The sequence below is a fragment of the Antechinus flavipes genome, chromosome 6 (genome assembly GCF_016432865.1).
Source record: "Antechinus flavipes isolate AdamAnt ecotype Samford, QLD, Australia chromosome 6, AdamAnt_v2, whole genome shotgun sequence".
In the NCBI taxonomy this organism is placed as follows: Eukaryota; Metazoa; Chordata; class Mammalia; order Dasyuromorphia; family Dasyuridae; genus Antechinus; species Antechinus flavipes.
In genome coordinates, this window is record NC_067403.1 from 257725596 (window position 1) to 257744679 (window position 19084).

The 19084-nt window shown below is 57.3% G+C and overlaps 2 protein-coding genes across 3 annotated transcripts; both read right to left on the reverse strand.

Annotated features, from left to right (window-relative positions):
• Window positions 1-384: 384 nt before the first annotated feature.
• NUDT8 (nudix hydrolase 8) lies at window positions 385-6653 on the reverse strand. Of its 2 annotated transcripts, none has more exons than XM_051967671.1 (5): window positions 6378-6653; window positions 3905-4187; window positions 2584-2716; window positions 2211-2288; window positions 385-1531 (listed from the first exon to the last, which is right to left on the reverse strand). In XM_051967671.1, exons 1-5 carry the CDS (start codon window positions 6583-6585, stop codon window positions 1289-1291), a joined length of 945 nt encoding a protein of 314 aa, XP_051823631.1. In that variant the 5' UTR covers window positions 6586-6653; the 3' UTR covers window positions 385-1288. The 2 variants fall into 2 exon arrangements, with proteins under 2 accessions (XP_051823631.1, XP_051823632.1); XM_051967672.1 differs by lacking the exon at window positions 6378-6653 and adding an exon at window positions 5769-6027.
• A 1420-nt stretch (window positions 6654-8073) lies between these two features.
• Window positions 8074-17776, reverse strand: TBX10 (T-box transcription factor 10). The gene is made up of 7 exons (XM_051967668.1): window positions 15319-17776; window positions 15143-15244; window positions 14554-14725; window positions 12980-13135; window positions 11363-11430; window positions 11054-11133; window positions 8074-9406 (listed from the first exon to the last, which is right to left on the reverse strand). The coding sequence occupies exons 1-7, from the start codon at window positions 15801-15803 to the stop codon at window positions 9072-9074; spliced, it is 1398 nt and encodes a 465-aa protein (XP_051823628.1). The 5' UTR covers window positions 15804-17776; the 3' UTR covers window positions 8074-9071.
• Between the last annotated feature and the right edge of the window lie 1308 nt (window positions 17777-19084).

Here is a 19084-nt window from a genome sequence, read left to right on the forward strand (position 1 = left end):
ACACGGCTGGGCAGTGGCAGTTTGTCTGAAAAGAAACCTAAGGATGGCTGGGAGGGAGCTGTCCCGCGGGGCAATGGAAGGCTGGCCCTCCCTGCAGGCCTTCGCCCAGAGATGGGAGGGTCCCGCTCAGCGACGGCTCAGAAATTTCTGATCTGATTGGAATCTGATGGATTCCAAACCAGCGGGACAAGCCGACCCAGGGCCAGTCGGCCTCATTTGGAATACTCCGTGTATATCTATTAGGGCTGCCGAGATTGGGAATCCAAGCCAACGAATACCCATGAAGTCCCTGCCGGGAACAAGAGCCAGAGAATACGAAGACAGAACAAAGTGGATCCTTCCCCTCGGGGAGTTTCTGTTCCACAGTAATGAACCAGGGACGACTTTGCAGGTCGAAGAAGGCAGCATTTATTACTTTGAATTGAGTTCAGTGGATTGCTTTCTAGAGGGGGGGACGGTCTCCAGAGCCAGCCAGCCAGCCAGTCAGTCAGTCAGTCAACAAACATCTATTAAGTGGCTGCTGTGGGCCACTCATGGTAAGGCAAAAAACGGGCCCTTCCTCAAGGAGCTGACATTTTGATGGGGGGGAATATTGCAAATGAATGAGGAGCAGAAGAGAAATGGAGTGTGAATGAAAGGAATTGGAAAGGGGAAGACCCTAGAGGGTGGGGAAGGGGGGGGGGGGACAGAGGGAAGGGCCTGTAGTAAATGGGCGACAGCGAGAAGGGCCTCCAGTAGGAGGGTCACAGCGAGAAGGGCCTCCAATAGGAGGGTGACAGTGGGAAGGCCTCCAGTAAATGGGTGACAGTGGGAAAGCTTCTGGTAGGGTGACAGAGGGAAGGCCTCCAGTAGGAGGTCCCAAGGCACGCAGGAATGCCAGGAGGCCGAGGAGATGAGGGGCAGACCGCCAGGGCCGGTCCAAGCACAGCCGTGGAGTCAGGAGATACGGCCAGGCTCCAGGAATTGCAATCGGGGCCCAGTGGGGATGTGAGATGGGGCCGAGCTCACGGGCCGTCCAGCCCGACACCAGGGAGGGCGTCTCCCGCTCGTCCTTCTGGGCGGAGGCTTTGCCCGCCTCCCACAGCCGCTTATTGTTGCGCAGGGACAATGATTTCTGTGGAAAGCTGGCTTGTGCTGCCTTGGAAGGCTAAAGGGCCCCCACCTGTGTTGGACTTCCCAGCTGGTGCAATTCCTTCTCGACGGGTACAAAGGCAAAAGCGGAAGAGACCGAGTTCCCAGCGGCCCTCTCTGGGCCGCCATCAGTGGCCCCGGCTGAACCTCCCCCCCTCTAGGTCCGGGTCTCTCCTTTCCTCGGCTGCCCGACAAAACGGACTCTGCGCCGGTAAGTCCCCGGCACCAGCATCTCCAGCGCGAGCTCTGTGAAGATGGCCGTGAGCCCCCAGACGCGGTAAGGGCCGTGCAGGAAGATGGGCAGGGTGTAGCTGTAGCGGCCCTGACGGCAGAAGTGGGTGTAGCCCTGGTTCCGCGGGTGCAGCAGGTGGGCCAGCGACATCGTGAACACGTCATCTACCTGATGAGAAAGGATGCTGGGAACCGTTAGAGCCTGCACGGGGGCGGCCGTCCCGTCCAACCGGTCAAGGTGGCACGTACCGGGCCCCGAGGGCCACAGGGAAGGCACAGAGGCCCCTGGGGACCCAGAGGGAGGCTCCCCTGCTGGGGTGTGCCCACTCTGGCCTCCACTCATTTGTGGGGGGCAGATTTGGGTCCAATAAAAGGCAGAAACCCAACCCTCTTCCTAAGGGAGCTTTATACACAGGAAGCGCTTAACACGCGCTTGTTGAATTGAAAGGAGCGTGGAAGGTGGGCTGCCTTGCGAGGTAGTGAGCTCCCCATCACTGGAGGTCTTAAGTAGAGGCTAATTCACAGAGCCAAAATAGCAGAAGGTCCCCTTGAGGCCATATCTGATCTAGAACATTCCCTATATCCGTCTTAGTAAGTGATCCCCCGCCTCAGTCCGAGGGGAAATCTTGACCTGCTGTGGCAGGCCGTTCCACACTGGGAGAGCTCCGCCCTCACGCTGCCCAAATAGCTGCCTTCGTTCTGGGGGGCCCCACGGGGAGCTGTCCTCTCTCAGGCTTGGGCTCTGACGGCAGCATGAGTGGGCGCGCTGGGCAGGGCCAGGCTTGGGGGGCCTCTGGGCTGGGGGCGGGGGCAGGGATCCCAGCCACGGGGGCTCGGGGCTCACTCACCTCCTGGGGGTTAGGCGTGAGGTCCAGAGACTCCAAGGGCCCCACCTGGGCAATGACCGGGACCACGATGGAGTTTTTCTATAAGCAGAACAAGGAGAATCCCAAGTTCGGCGCAGGAAGGGACCTTGGAAGCCATCTTCCAGAAAAGGGAACTGAGGCAGGCAGCCATAGGGGAAGTGACTTGGCCAGGACCCCACGGTGCCTGAACTCTGGGATTCCTGAGCCCAGGTCCAGTGCCTGCTCACGGAAGGGCAGCCAGAGATACCGCGGAGCTCAGCGGCAGATCCTCGAGCGGCTCAGCGCGGGGGCCTGGAGAGACCGAGGCAGCCCTTGCAGCCTCCCGGGCGGGGTCTCGGGGAGGGCTGGTGCTTACCCCGTCATCCAAGGGCTTCATGACGCCCCACACGTTCTCCTCCTGGATGGACAAGCCCAGCTCTTCCCTTGTCTCCCGGAGAGCTGTGTCCACGATATCCTGGTCCTGAGGGTCACATTTGCCCCCTGGGAAACTGAGGCACAAAGGCATAAGAAGGCCCTTCATCCCCTGCCCCTTCTACAGGGCCAGCAAGCTCTGGGGGCGCGCAGGGTGGGGGGATGGGCAAAGTGTCCACCGGGGAGGGCCATGAAGGGGCTGACCTGGGAAAGGCAGCTCTGGGAAAGAGGTGTCTCCCATGCTAGATGTGGCCCGGTCCTTCTGAGTATCAGAAGCCCTTCCCTTCTGCGTTCTCCCCAGAAAGGTTCCTCCAGTGGAACCTCCTCCCTTCTGTGTTCTCCCCAGAAAGGTTCCTCTAGTTCTAATATTCTAGGTTCCAAAGACCCTTCAGACTCTGACATTCCGCATTCAGAGCCCTTTTCAGCTCTGACATGTTGAATATCCCACATTCCACGATCCTTCCCTGCTCTGATACACTGTTCTAGGTTCTAAGGCCCCTCTCAGCTCTGGCATTCCATGTTCTAAGGCCTCTCTCAGTTCCCTAACATTCTCATGTTCTAAGGCCCCTCTCAGCTCTGGCATTCCATGTTCTAAGGCCTCTCCTGGTTCTCTGACATTTTTTTTTCTAAGATTTTCCCAGTTCTCTGATATTCTATGTTCTAAGGTATCTTTCAGCTCTGGCATTCTATGTTCTAAAGCACCTTTTAGCCCTGGCATTCCCCATTCTAAGGCCTCTCTCTGCTCTCTGGCATTTTACATTCTATGTGTCCCCTCTCCCCATTCTCCGGTATTCCATGTTCTAAGGCCTCTCCTGGTTCTCCCATAATCCATCGCAGGCATTCCATGTTTCAGTGTTCCAGATCTAACCTCCCATGTTCCGTGTTCCCATGTATGTGCTCCCTCCCTCAGCTCTGACCCAACCCAAGAACAGCCCGCTCGCCCGCAGGTCCACTCTCCAGGGGTCAGGAGCTTCTCCCTGGTCCCCAACTGGGCCTGCTCCATAACAATGGATGCCCCATCCGGCCGGTGCTGGCCCAGCCACCGAGACCCAAGTGTCTCAAGTGCCCACTGGGAGACTTGGGCTGGGCTTGGGGGAGACCCAAGGTTGGCAAGAGAACCCTAGGACCCGACTCCCATGCCTAAGACTCTCCTCCTGGGGCTCGGGGGTGGCAAGGGGAGGGGGGCGGCCGCCCAAGAAGTCCTGCTACTCGGGGAAGCCGGGTGGCCAAGTGTCGCCCTGGCAGCCAGTGCCCGCCCAGGGTACCTGACGTCTCCTTTGTGCTTCCCCACGAGGCGGCTGGAGCGCAGCGTGTAGAGCAGGGACGGGTCTCCGTGCACGGAGCACAGGGGCACCAGCACGGCCGCCGTGGCCTCCCGGTGGCGGTATCTGGCCGTTGTGGCCTCCAGCAGTTGTCGGCAGCGCAATTCGTTGGCACTGGACAGGGAGTGGCGGGCGGCCTCCTCCGGGGTGGGGGGGCCGTTCCCGCCCCAGGGGCCGGGCTGCCGGCTCGCCAGGCGTAGCGTGGGCAGCATAGTGCCTCGGAGCTCTGCGGAGGAAGGAGCCTCAGTGAGTGGTGCCCTCACCTCCCCCTAGCTTGGTGCTGTCCACCACATGGGGGCATGGGAACGGCTCATGTTAAGGAGGAGCGGAAGGCCCCAGCGGAATGAGCTCTGGATTAGGAAGCAGGGGTCAAATTGGGGTCCTGCCTTGGCTGGGTTCTCTTCCCGGCCCTTGGTCTCCTCCTCCTTAAAGGCCTCCGTGGCCTACGGGGTCTGTCCCCAGGGATCGTGGAAGCTTGAGCTCCATCTTCCCTGCTGACAATGGCACTCAGACCTCAGAGGGCACTCTGCCTAAATGATAAATGTCCTCCTGGGACGGACTATATCCATACCATGGGTATCTGAATTTGTCCTCTTCCCTATTTCTGGGGGGCCCCCCTCACCCTATCGGCCAATTCTCAGCGACACCCTATTGCAGTGGCCTCCAACTGGCCTCCCTGCCTCCAGTCTCTTTCTCTCTCCCATTCAGGCCAAACTTCACACCAAAACCAAAGTGATCAAGCTAGCCCTCAATCGAGATAGTTCTTGGATTGGGTCAGAGCTGAGGGAGCCTTCAACCTCATCTAAAAAAGCACAACCTAAAAGGCCCAGCAAGCTTTTCGGCTTAGGACCCAGGGTCTCTGACAGACACCATCTGCTTTCACCAAACCAGCCTTTGCCAGAGTTTTACAAAGGCTGAAATGCACAATTTACTCTACTCTACTGGAGATCTCCGGCATCTTTTGGCTGTTCCTCTTGGGGACATTCCCTGGTCATCTTTGTGAGCGCCCAGACCAGCAGGGTCTGGTGGGCCCTTCTTTGGACCTTAGAAGGCCCAGCTCCCTCAGGAGGCTCTCCTTCAAGCTTCCTGTCCTGGTCTCTCAAATACAATGTATCTAGTTTGTATCTATTTCTCCTGGTTTCCTCCCAAATACAATGTATCCAGTTTGTATCTAGTTCTCCTCCAGGTCTCCCCAATACAATGTATCTAGTTTATATCTAGTTCTCCTGGCTCCTCCCCAATACAATGTATCCAGTTTGTATCTAATTCTCTTCCAGATCTCCTCCCCAATACAATGTATCCAGTTTGTATCTAGTTCTCTTCCAGGTCTCCTCCCCAATACAATGTATCCAGTTTGTATCTAGTTCTCCTGGTCTCCTCCCAAATACAATATATCCAGTTTGTATTCAGTTCTCTTTCTTTGTTTCCTCTCCTTTTTGTCTGCAATGCCCCGCCCTGAGAATGGGCGCTTGCCCACTTGCCCACACTTAAGGGATGCTGAAGGTGGAAGGGCCCTCTCACCAAGATTAGGCTTTGAAATCTGAGTCCCCTGGGAACCCATCATCACTAGACTGGGCCAAGGCACAGGGCTTGGACCTGGAAACTTTGGGGGCCCTCAATGGCCTTCTTTTCACAAGGAAGGCGTAAATCTGGAAAGTCTCTCTCTAATCCAGTTCTATGTTGTTTAGGACATGAGAAGGAACTGAGTTCGAATCCAGAGCGACACCAGTTGGCTTCCCCTGGGGAAATCCCTAAACTTAAGCCTCCATGTCCACATCCGTGAAATTCGGATGATTAGAACACTGACCTCCGAGGTTTGTTGTGGGGGGATCAAATGAAATGATGGAAAGCCACTAACAAAATTTAGAAAGTATACAGTAGGAGCAAATGTTATGCTCCAAGTCTCCTCCCAGCTCGAACATTTTCTCTGGCCTGGGGTGTCTCTGCCAGCCTGTGCAAATCTGAATTCCAAGACCCTCCCGTTTGATCTTTGAGCTCTGGCGGGGGTACTTCCAGGCTCGGGGATCCGAGGATTTGAGTTCAAATTCCACCTCGGACACGAGCTGAGTCGATAGGTCCCAATGGCCCAATAGCCGAGCTGCCCCCTCCGGGAGGGGCTCAGGGGCTGGCAGTGCCGGGGACGCAGCCCCCTCACCCCGAGTTCCAGTCAGCTTATTTCCGGGGAAAGGGGTGAAAACCGCAAAGCGAGGCGGGAAGAAGAGGAGGAGGGGACCCACGGGGAGGCGTCATGCTCAAACTCGGTCACCATCAAGGTCAGGGACAGGTCTGGCCCCGGGTCCTTGGCCCGGCCGGGGGTGGCGCGATGCCCAGGGCCGGCGGACCGGGGTAGGGGGGGCCTCTCCAGGGGAAGGGCGGGGGGAGATAGAGGAGCCCTCTCCTTCCCCCCAGCACTGACCTGGGCCCGCGGCGCCCGTTGCCGGAGTTAAGATGGCTGCGGGGGCGGGGCAGGGGCGGGGCCAAGGTCCGGGATGAGAAAGTAACTTAGCAGGAACCCCTAGCCCCGCGCCCGAGTGGGCGGTGCGTGTGCGCTGGTGCACGAGTACGGGCGCGAAGGGAGGCGCAGGGGAGGGGAAAGGGGGGCTTGCGGGGGCCGCTGCCCACATCCCTCAGCCCCGCCCCCTACCGCGAGGCGAAGACTTCGCCCGGTCGGGGCTCGGGGAGTAGGAGGGGGCCTGCTCGCGGCTGGCCGGAGACCCCGGAGGGGTGGGGCGGAATGCCTACGTGAGGGCGGGGGCTCCTGGTAGCTCCACCCCCTTCCCTCCCAGAGCTCCTCCTGTGGACTTCTGAGCACTCTGGGCTCGAGGTCCAGCACTGTCGTTCCCCCTTCTCCCGAGTCCTGTCTCTGTGACCCTGGATAAGGGCAGGGGTCATCTTGGATGACCTTCGAGGCCCCTCGGAGGCAATCAAGGCAGCAAGCTTTGATTAAGCGCCTACTATGTGCTAGGGATGTAAGGAAGATTATGGGGGCAGTGACTACTCCCCGGAAGCTCCCGGTCTGATGGGGGGGACAATTGGCAGGCTTGCACAAGGAGGGATGGGAGCCTGGGAGGCCGGCCACATACACTTACTCACGTGGATGTGACATGGCCAGAGACTGAAGGAGGAGCGCTAGACAAGAAAGGCTCATGTGGCCCCAGGGCATTTCGTGTCCTTCCCCTGTCAACTGGTCTCCAGCCTGTCTCCTGGGGTCCCCCAGGCTCCAGCACAGGGGGGGGGGGGAGGAAGATGGCCATTTTTGGTCAGGTCTTCATCTTGTCACGTGACCAGAGTCTGCATAATGGTTCTGTTCCTTCTTAAACTCACCCCTCCAGGTGCTTGCCGTGCCTTGGGAAACCTCTCTAAAGCCTCAGCCACTTAAATGCCTCTGGGCGCACTGTGCTGGATAATGTCCTGCTGAACACTGGCGCCTGGCCCTTCCCTCCCTCCCACCCCGGGCATCCCCTTCCCCGTGGCACTATGGGACAGCTCTGGTGTGAGGAAGCTTTTCTTTAGAACTGCCCACTCTCCATTGCTCTGGGGCCAAAGGCAACGGGCTCTTTCCTCCCCGGGCCGGTTTCCCAGACCCCCCTGGGCCCAGGCCGTCCCCACTCCCAGCGCCCTGAGATTCCTCCCAGCGGAAGGGCTGCAGTTCCTTTGGTCCAGCCCCATTTGATCCCTCCCAAGCTGCCTTCCTCTGCGCATCCTAGGGAGGATGCCTACACCCCCCCAGAGCCGGAGCCTGACATCCCTGACTGTCTGACCGGGCTGGGGGAGAGAAGTCCACGGTGGCGGGGAGGGAAGGAGGAGGCCGGTGCTTAAAGCCCGACATGGCCCTGCCCAACTCCAGCTCTGACTAGTGAGTGAGTGACTGCCTCCCTTCCCCCTGGGAGAACATGGGAAGGCAGCAGGCGGCATCCGCGGGGGCAGAGAATGCTTCTGTATCAGCTTCTCCTTACCGGGATAAAGTCACGGCCGCCCCACCCATTTCCTCCTGCTCTTTGGGGCGGCCACATCGTGCTAGGTCCTGACTTTGTCCTCTGCCGTGGAAAGCTCGGCTTTGGAGGGGAGCAGAAAGGTTCCCCCACAGACCCACAATCAGTTTCACGACTGCACACGTTCAGGCCGGTGATTTAATGGCCAAGGAAGGGAACAGAGGCTCATTCCCCCCTCCCCTCCCCGCCCCTGCACCCCAGGCCCTGTGTCCCCTCCGACCTGGGTCCTCCCCAAACCAGCAGAACTCAGCAGGGGGGAGGAGGGAGGGGCCCCACAAAGACCAACTTCAGAGGTCTCCCAGTGGGGCGCTGACCCGCAGCCTTGGGAATTGTGGGGGGGGCAAAAGGGGGGGCTGTAATTATCCCCATTAGCCCAAAGGCAATCCCTGTGGGGTATTCCTCCGGGAGGTCTGGGAGGTTAAGCATAGAGTCTGAACATGACCTGTGACTCAGTGGATCTGAGTTGGGCTAACAATCTCCCTCTAGGCAGGGACCAGGGCTGGGTCCTTGATGTTTTCCCTTTAATCTGGCTGTGGGGGGGGGATGGGGAAAAGGGGTGGGGGTTGGGCTCAGACTGTGGGGGGAGGGACAGAGGAGCAGGTCCCTGGATGGCTCAGATGTGGTTCATTCACTTCAGCATAAATTCCAGGAGACCTGAGAGAGGAGGAGCTACTTCCCCAACCCTCACGTGACTCCCCCAGGTGCCCAAGCAGTCAGAGGACAGATTGGAAGTCAGGTGACCTGGATTTTTTAAGGCCCCCTTGACTCCCATCCCTGTCCCCGCCCCCGTCTTTGTGGAAGGTGGGTAATGGGTGTGGCTAGGACACTAGACATTGGAGAGGGATGTGAGTCTTTTTAAGCCATTTCCTTCTCCCTGGGGAAATCAGGCTTTACTTTTCTCATCTGTAAAGTGGGTCCAAGGGGGAGAGAGAGGGAGATTTACTTGCCCAGTACAATAAGATAGGAAGTTGCAAAGACAGGGTTCAGAGTAGGTAGGAGGAAGCTGAGTGGGGGGGGAGGGGTGCTGCCGAGCTGGGGTCTGGGATCCTACAGGAAGTCACCTGCGGGCGCCGTCAGCTCCCACTCTCGCATCCAGCCCCAGGCCCGGCCCTGGCTGCTTACTCTAGGCCCCGGTCGCTTGCCAGGAGGCCCAGGGCTCCTTGAGGAGGCCGGAGCGGGAGGGCTTCCTGGCTCCCCGGCACCTTGGTCTCGGGGAGAGGGTAGGGAGCCGGGCGGGTCCTGACCGAGGCCCCCACGTATAAGCCGTGGTAGGAGACGGACGGGCAGCCGGGGGGAGCCAGGAGGGCCTCTGGGGCCAGATGGGCGGCGCTGGGGGCCCCGGAGAGCCCTCTGGACAGCACGGGGCCCGCCGGGTGGCGGTGGGGCTGGGGGCCCGTCTCGGAGGCAGGAGCACAGAGTTTGGGGCAGAAGCTCTGGCCGCGCTTGTCCAGCTCTGAGGAGGAGAGGTTCCCGATGAGCCAAGTCGAGGCCTCTGGCCTCCATGTGGGCCTCGGCTCTCGGCCCCACGGCCCAGTCTGGCCCCAAACTCCCAGAGGAGGGAGCGGGTCAGGGCACCAGCTCCCCAGGGACCCCTGACCTGCAGGGAAGCTCTGGGAGAAACTCAGACTCCTGAAAGCCTTGGCCACCGCCCGGGAAGCCCCTCCCTCCAAAGCCTCACCCCCCCCCCTTCCAAGCCTCGGCCCACCCTTCCTGGGAGCCTCAGCCACCCCTCGGGGGAGCCTCGGCCTCCCCTCCAGGAAGCCCCCCCCCCCAAGCCTCGCCTCCCACCCCGGGAAGCCCCAGTCACGCCCTCTGGGAAGTCTCGGCTGCCCCTCCAGGTACCTGACTCCTCTGAGGTCTTAAAAAGCCCCAGAGTCATCTCCCCTGGCCTGAGGAGGAGGGGTGAGACTCAAACCCAAGTTTTCTGCCTCCCCATCCCCTCTTTCTCCCTCTCCTCCCCCCCAGTCAGTCCCTCCCCCCACCCTGACAGCAGCCTCCTCTCAAAGCCATCAGGATCTCAGAGCTGAGGACTCACTGAGCATCCCCCCACATCAGTGACAGGGAGCTTACTACCTCCCTAGCCCATTCTACTTTGGGGCCGCACTGACTAGTTGGAAGCCTGAGCCTGCCTCCGTCCCTTCCCCCACTCCACAGCTGCAGCCTCTGCCCCTGGAGCCCTGGTTATTGCCCTGGCCATTTCCAGGAGTGATCCCCTTTGGGGTTTCCTTGGCAGAGGTGGTGGGCTGCTTGGCCGTTTCCTTCTCCAGCCCATTTTACAGATTGGGGAGGCAGAATGTTACAGCAGGGGCGCTTGCCCGTTGGGCTTGGAGTGTCTAATCCCTACCTTTTTTATTTGCTACCTTTATGAGTGGGGATAAGTCACTTCTTCAATTTGGACCCATAAACTGGCAGGGTCTAAAGTGAGTGAGCCCTGAAGTCCCTATAACTATATGATCCTGCACAAGTCATTTTCCCTGCCTCAGTCTGCTCATCCACAAAATGGGAATCATTTGCACAGCTGACCTTAAGGACTGCAGTAAGGTGCTTGGGGGCTATGCTGTGTTCTAGAAACGGGGATAGGGCAGCAATGGTTGTTTTCTCTTTATTCTCATCTTTTTCTGGGGCTCCTGGGACAAGACCCTAGCTGGTGGCTATAGAACCGGTGTCCTGTGGACAATGGGGCGGCTCCAAAATGGCAGCCTGCCTGTGGGCGGAAGCCGGGCCGAGGTGTATTGCCAAGCCGCCTCCCTTCCCGACGCTCCCTCACTGTCACGTGAAAATGGCTCCCCTAGGACATCAGCAAGGCACCTGCTGAGATCTTGTCTCCCCTCCCCCGCCACCCCTGGGGAGCTGGCCATGGGGTTCAAGGCTGGCCGTGGGCAGGGAGCAGAGCTGCACTCACAGACCAAACGGGGAGTAAATCTTCCTTAGCATCGTGTTCTACCCACTGAGCTAACCGACCGCAGCCCTCCCTGAATTCCACCTCACCCAGGTCTGGGAGGAAAGGCGGCCCCTCCCTGAAGGGAGCATCTGCGGCCCCTCCGAAGTCTGGGTCTCTGTCCCAGACCCGTGCCCTGCCCCCTGCAGGAGAGCGCCTTACCTAGCTCTTCCCGGTGGTGGTCCTTCAGTGCCCGGCTGCTTTGGGGTATGGGGCTGAGCACGGGCCTCGGAGCCCTAGGCCTGGGGGCATCAACAAAGAGCACAGTGGTTGCTTCAGAGGGGAGATGAGGGAGGGGGAGGGGGCACGGGTAGCTCATCTCTCCTGGGGAGGGCTCTGGGCGCTTGAGAGACTAAGGAGTCCCAGCTCAGGCAGAATCGGGCAGCCCCACATTGGGCCCCACGCCCCGGGATCAGGCTTTCATGAGCCCACGGCCCTGGCAGATGTCTGCGTGCCTGATGCGATTATTACCAGGGATCCGGGTCACACTCTCGGAAGCCTTTGGCAAAGGGGTTGCTGGCGATCTTCAGCTGAGTGATCTGGGGAGAGAGCAGTTCTGACTTAGGGTGGAAAAGATGGGGTGGGAATGAACCCTACTGGTTCTAGAACCTTTATGATCCCCCCTCCATTCCTTCCTCATGCTTCCTGGCAGATTGGGGGGGGAGGCACTGAGCTGACACCTCTGATCCTTTCCACCCTAACCCCGACTCGATCCTTGTCCCCTTTGCCCTATTATCCATTCCTTACTCCCATCTGCAGACACTGAGTGTTGCCTCCCGTATTCTCCTGAGACGCTGAGGCTGGGGGAGGACCAAGTAGGGACTTGGGAATCTTACAGCAGGGCCATGCTCCAGGGATCTGGGTTTGGTGCTCCTTTAGTATTTTCATCAGGGACAAGACCTGAGTACATGCCCCATTCTACTTTGATAAAAACAGAGACCATGGATTTATCCAATTTGGGGGGGCGTGCTCTGTATTAAAGCAGAGATGGGGGGCTCATCCCATTTGTAGGTGACGCTGAATTAGGAGGGAGAGCTGAAACACTGAACGGCAGAGGCAGGATGTCAGCAGAATTCTAGATTTAGTGAAAAGTTGAAATCGTCTAGGAACAAATGTCAAGTCTTAGGTGGTTCAAATAATCAATGTCACGAGAGCAGGATGTGTTTGAAGCTCTATAGATTCTGAGGACTGTGAGTTAGAGAGTGAAGAGAGAGCAGAGAATTCGGGTGGGTTTGGGGCAGCATCAAGAGGTGAATCCTGCTGCCCTCTGCCCTGCCCTCGGGCCCCTTCTACACCACCAGATGTAGCTCTGGGTGGTCCATTTTAGGAAGGGTTTCGGTAAAGTGAAATGCAGGTAGCGGAAGGCTTTGATTTCATGCCACTGGCTAGAGCACTGGGACCATTTAGCCTGGAGAGGACTCGGGGGACATGATCGATGTCTTGAAGTGGGAGAGGGAGTGTACGTGTCCTGCCTTGGACCAAGGGGAAGTTATCACCGGTCATGTCGGGAAAGACTTCCTGAGGACCAAAGTGGAAATGGCCATCTTTGGTCATGTCTGGAAGGGTGCTGGTGAATGGCCTTCTGGTCACGGCATTAGACTAGAGCAACCTGAGATCCCGTCCTTGGGGCTTGTACATGGTGTGACTGCAGGATCTTTCCCTCTTGAAGCTTCTTTCCCTCCCGAGGTCTGTTCTGGGTTTTAGAAGGGTGGATGGGCTTCCCAAAATGCCACTTCCCCACCCCTCTGACCTCTCAGCTAGAGAGAGAGAGCATCTACTGCGATCCCCTCAACTTTACAGATTGGAAACCGAAGCTCAGTTCAGGGACTACCCAAAGCCACACAGCCAGTAATGATAATAGTTCGCATTTCTGCAGTGTTTCATTGTTTCCTTCCAATCCCCTGTGGGACAGGATCATTATTCCCAATTTACCAAAAAAAGAAACTGAGGCTCAAGAAGCCCGACTTGGGATCTGGCTCAGGGTCCTGGGAGGGAAAGAGCTGAGACTCCTTGGACCCCTGCCTCCCCCGCCCCCCAGACTGCCAGCTTGCCCTCCCCCAGCCCGATGGCTGGAGCTGGAGCTCTCACCCTGTGGTTCTGGTAGGCTGTTACAGCTGTGAACTGAGTCTCCGAGAAGATGAAAGATTTGAAGTTTTCCTGGGCGTAGCGCTCGCTGTCCTTGCGGGGGTCCACAAACACCACGTGGAATCGCGGCTGGTAGCGATGCATGGAGTTAAGAATGATCTGGGGGAGAGGCAAGCCCGGCAGAAGGGGAGGCTGAGAGGGGCTGCTGACTGGTGGCTGGAGCAGCCCCACAGCACCCTGGCGGAGTCTCACCCCTGGCTGGGGAGAATCTGGATTGCCCAGAGGAAAGGGGGGGTGTGGGTCCAAGGGTCCACCCTGGAAGATGGCAGCAATGGACGCCTGGAGGTTGGGACCCCAGGGACAGGACCTCGAGCGCCGCCAGGCTGGGGGTCCTGTCTTCTCGGACGGGCCCAGAATCTCCCACAATCCCAGTCCCTCAGGATTATCTAATCCAGGGGACGCAGGTATTTGCAAAGCGCCTGCCTCAGTGACCCCACTGGCGGGGGGGAGCTAAGGGAGCCTATTTTCCAGGGGAGAGGAGCAGCAGAGTATAATAGAGAGAGCGGTGACCTCAGGAGCCGGGGAGACCTGAGTGCAAAGTTTCCCTCTGGAAGATCCCGGCTGTGTGACCCTGAGCTGGCTCTCCAGTATTACACGTTACCAATGGCTAGTCTGCACCAGGGAAGGGAACGTCCATTCTTGGATTTCCCTGCCATGAAATCACAGGTCCACGGAAAAGGGAATGATGGGAAAACCTCTATTCAGAGAGGGAAGGAGCCTCCGACATCATCTATTTGACTCTCCCATTTTCCAGAGGAGAAACCGAGGCCAGAGTGAGGAAGGACACGGCTGAAATCCCACAACTAGTGAAGATGAGAGCTGGAATTGAACCTGGGCTCTCATGACTAAATCCGCCGCGCTCTCGAGTCCTTGCCGGCCTCCAGCTTCTGCCTCTCAGTCCCAGGCTCTCGCGTCATCCTTAGCCCCCTTTGGGCTGCTCACCTGGCCCTCATTCACCCAGCCCTGAGCCCTACTCTCCCACCCAGCTCCATCCCATCTTTCCTTTCTCCGTGTCTCTCAGCAGGTGACTCCATTCCCAGATTGGCCCCATTTGCTGGTTCTGTCTGACCCAAGCATTCCCTGGCCCCCTTCTGCTCCCCCCCACCCAGGGAATTGCCCGGTGCCCCTCCCAGCTGGAACAGGCAGGAGGCAAATGGGCTTGGCTCCAGGGTGCCAGCCTGGAAGGGGCAGGATTCCTGTCAGCTCTCCAGCGCCCCCTCCCCTGGGGGCTCATCTACACTGAGCTATGCTGGCACCCCTTGCCCATTGCTTAGTCTGGGCCCATCATCCCCCCCTTGTCTCCATCGATGGGCCCCATCACCCCATTCAAGGGCCCATCCCCCCATAACCCATTGATGGCCCCCACTTCATCACCCCGTTAAAGGGCCCATCCCCCCATTCATAAACCCATTGAGGATCCCATCCCCCTTACCTCATAACCTCATGGATGGGCCCACACCCCCACTTTGCCCCATCGATGGGCCCATCCTCCCTCCCAACATCCCCCCCTTGCTCACGTGGCCGTTATCGTCCAGCAGATTGTTGGTGAGCTTCAGCTTGTCGAAGGAGACGATCTGGCGCATCCACTGGGCGCCCTTGGCCGGGGAGTCGGGGTGGAAGTGCAGCCTGCCCGGCGTGGCCGGGTCCGCCTTGCCGGCCGCCAGCCACGTGGAGCTGTGGAAGGCGTACCTGGGGGACGGAGGGGCAGAGGGGATGGACCGGCTCTAGCCCTGGCCTCCGGCTCGCTCCCGTAAGGAGGCTACCTGCTCCCTCCCCCCAACTCCGGAGGCCCCGCCCTCCTCCCTGGAGGGCTGCAGGAGTGCGAAGAGCCGCAGACTTAACCAGAAGAGTAAGAGTCCTCCCTCCAGAATCTCCTGTGCCGGGAAGCTTCACCAGCCTCTAGTGGGGGAGCCCCTGCTTCCGGGCAGCCCTCCGGGGGCCAAGCTGGCCCGGACTTTGAGCCGAAACTCTTAGCCCCAAACCCTCCCGGTTCCGCCCTCGGGCCGAGGCTGGTCCCTCTTCCCTCCCCCTCCCGCCCCTCCCCCGGATTTGAACCCCTCACTCCCGACCCCCCCCCTCATCCCCTTCCCGCCGCCGTCTTCCCACCTGTACCGCTTGTCGTCCAGGGGGATGAAGTCCATGAGCAGGGCGTAGTCGGCCAGGGAGTCCATGCCCAGGATCTTCACCTGAAACGTGGGGAACATCCTCCTGCCGGGGGCGGGGGAGCGCGTCACCCCGAGGCCCCGGCAGGGCCCGCGCCCCCCGCCCCTCCCCCACCGCACCTTCCCGCCTTGGTGACGATCATCTCGGTGCCCAGCCGGTTGAACTCCTCCCACAGGCTCTTCATCTCCAGCTGGACCGTCACGTTGGACACGTGGGGGTTCTTCCAGCCCCGCCGGGCCGGGGCCGCCTCCGGGCCGCACCCCGCGGGGGGCCCCCACTCGGGGCCGCACAGCGGGTAAGCCTCGGAGGCGGGCAGCGAGCTGAGGCTGGCCGAGATGAAGGCTGGGGGAGACACGAGACAGAGCGGCCCCTCCATCCTCAGCCGGCCAGGAGCACCTGGTCCGGTCATCTGAGGGGGACAGGAGCGCGTCTCTAAGGTTCGGTTCTGCTCTAAATGCTCTGTGGAGCGCGGGGGCGAAGTGGGGGGCCGGGAGAGACAGAGATAGAGAGATAGCAGAGAGGGAGGTAACAGATTACAAAGAGATAACAGAGATTCCACAGAGATAGAGAGATAACAGAAAGATAAGAGATAACATACTGACATAACAAAGACAGGGAGGTAACAAGATAACAGGGGGACAAAGAGATAACAGAAATGGGGAGATACAGGTAACAGATAAGGAGATAACAGGGGGATTAGAGAGATGCCAGAAATAGGGAGATAACAAAGAGATAATGAAGAGATCAGAGAGATAACAGAGGTAGGGAGATACACAGAGACAAATGAGAGATTAAAGAGATAACAGAAATGGGGAGATAACAGAGATAAGAGATAAAGAGATAACAGAAATGGGGAGATACAGCTAACAGAGACAAGGAGATAACAGAGGGATTAGAGAGATGCCAGAAATAGGGAGATAACAAAGAGATAATGAAGAGATCAGAGAGAGAACAGAGGTAGGGAGATACACAGAGACAAATGAGAGATTAAAGAGATAACAGATTAGAGGGATAACAGAAATAGGGAGATAATAGAGATATCAGAAAGACAATAGAGATAAGAAGATAAACATAACAAGTAGGGGGATACAGAGATTACAGAGGCAGGGAGATCACAGAGACAACACAGAGATAACAGGGAGACACAGACAACAGAGACAGGGAGATAACAAGAGAGATCACAGAGATAACAGAAATCAGAAAAATAATCTCTATAACAGAGATAGGGAGATAACAAATAGGGAGAAAACAGAAATAGGAGAGATAATAGGAGATTAAGAGAAATAGAAACAGGGAGATGAGAGATCAGAGAGATAACAGAAATAGGGAGATAACAGAGATCAGAAAGATAATAGCAGAGGTAGGGAGAGAACAGAGATAACAGAAATAGGGAGATACGGAAAGAACAGAGGCAAGTGGATGACAGAGACAGCACCAAGATGACAGAGACGGGAGACAGAGACAGCACTGAGATAACAGAGATGGGGAGACAGAGACAGCACAGAGATAACAGAGAAGGGGAGACACACAGAGAGCCAGAGAGAGAGGGTTTTCTTTGAGCTGATTCTCAGCTTCCTTCCTCACACTTGTCTCTGGACGGTGTGAATTTCTCATTTGCTCTTCACACCCCTGGGAGGCCTTGATAATGGTTAACATTTCAGTGAAACATTACCGAAATCCTGGAGCCAAAGGGGAGGGAGCCAAGCAGCTAGGGTTGTATTAAGTAATGGATAACTCAGCTTTCCTGGCGGTCACAGCTCCTGGGCCGCCTCCTCGCCGGCCCTGAGAGGCCCAGGAATCTCGGCCGGGTCCGATCCATCCCACGATCATGAGCCAAACCGTGGTTGTGGTGAGGGTTGTTTTATACAGAGCCTATGTATCACTGTCACGGATGACCATTTCCAGGAGCCACGTTCTGCCACGGTTAACGGAAGCTGAATCTTGCTGGGACTCGACAGGAGGGCTCCCAAGGCCCTCCCCTTCCCCTCCCCCGTGGATCCCTGGACAAGAGAGGACCAGGGGAGAGTCCCACGGGACGTGCTGTATCACAGAATGTATCACATGATGCCGGTGCCCACGGCTAACTTCTGCACCAGATGCTGCACAGCCGGGAGCTCCCTGCTCAGTCAAGTGCTATCTTTGACCAGAGGCTGGTAGTCCCTGGATGGGGATGCCTTTTGTAACTCTGCAATCTAAGAGCCCGGGTTCCAAAATCCTCCTCCTCTTTGCATGGCCGCTCCCCGGGCCTGGAACTCCCTCCCTCCGCAGTTTTGCTTCTCGAACTCCCCGGTTTCATTCAGGATGTACCCAAGCACTTCCCTCCATCGCAACAGAATTCTTGCCTGGTCCCTGACCTCTCCCCTCTCCCCTCCAAAGCCCCACATGTTCACTCTGAATAGAACAGAACCTGTTGTCTTCCCCAATGGAATGTAAGCTCCTTGTGGGCAGGAATTGCTTCTTACAGATCATGAGAAGCACATACACACACACAAACGCACACAGACACACACACACAAACATACAAACACACACAAGCACACACACAAACACACTCACATAGACACACAAACACACACTCACACACAAACACACACACACACAAACATACACAAACACACACTCACACACAAACATACACACACTCACACAGACACACACAAACACACTCACATAGACACACACACTCACACACAAACATACACACACTCACACAGACACACACACAAATACACGCACACACACACACACATACAAACACATACACAAACACAAACACACACTCACCCCACCAGTTGAACCTCCAGTCATTCACATCTCAGTCATCTTGGACCTGGAGAGATGAAGGTGTCCTGTGGAATCCAGCCCCTCCCACAACAGCCAGCCCATCCGGAGTGGTCCCAGAGGGAGGGCTAGCAGGGTTTTATACTTAGGAAGGCAAAGGGAGCTGAGCCTTTTTTGCAACGCCCCCCACTTGGGCTCAGCAGAGCCCAGATCCCTTTGACTGAGCAGGTCAGTCGTGAGAAAGCCGGAAAGGATGCCCGTGGGAATTAGTGGAGTTTCTTTGGTGTCGGAGTATTCTCCGGTATCGGGCCTCTGTGAGTATCACTAGGCCCTCCCATCATGCTCCAACCCTCTCCACCTCTCCACCTCCTGCTCCTTCCTCCAGGATCCCCCCAGGTCCCAACTCCTCACTGACCTGCTCTGTCTGAGGTCTCCCAAATTTTTAAAGCTCCCATTCCTTCCCTGCCACACTAACTTGTGTGAGCTGAGGGCGGAGTGGGGGGGCGGGGCGGGGGGGAGGAGGCTATTTCTTTTTGTCTCTGTGTTTCCATCTAGAATGGGGAAGTGATTGAAGTCACTTTATGAAGCGTCTCGGAGGTACCCACTGTTGGACTGGCCAGAGGGAAACATACAAAGATACAAGGCTCATGATGCTCAAAGTCTGGACGGGGCTAAAAAGACTAGGATGAGCCGGAATCAGCCAACAAACATTCACTAAGCCATAAACAAATATTTATTAAGGCACCATGCTAAACTCTGGGGAACCTTGTCCTCAAGGAGCTTACAAATCAATGCAAAGCAATCATAATCTAATGGGTATCTAGTGAATAGGAAGTCCCTACTGTGTGCTGGGCACTGGTTTTACCCCAGTAAAATGACATGAAGTCCCTACTGTGTGCTGGGCACTGATTTTATCACAGTAAAATAAGACAGTCTTTTTCGAGAAGATATTTACAACCCCAGCCTTGGGGTACCCAAGACCCATGTTGTTGATACTACATGCCAGCTATTGGGGTACAAAGACAAATAAGAAAGCCATCGCTGTCCCTAAGGAGCCTTTGTCTTACCTTTTTTACATTATGTACCCCTCTCTAAAGAGTTCTT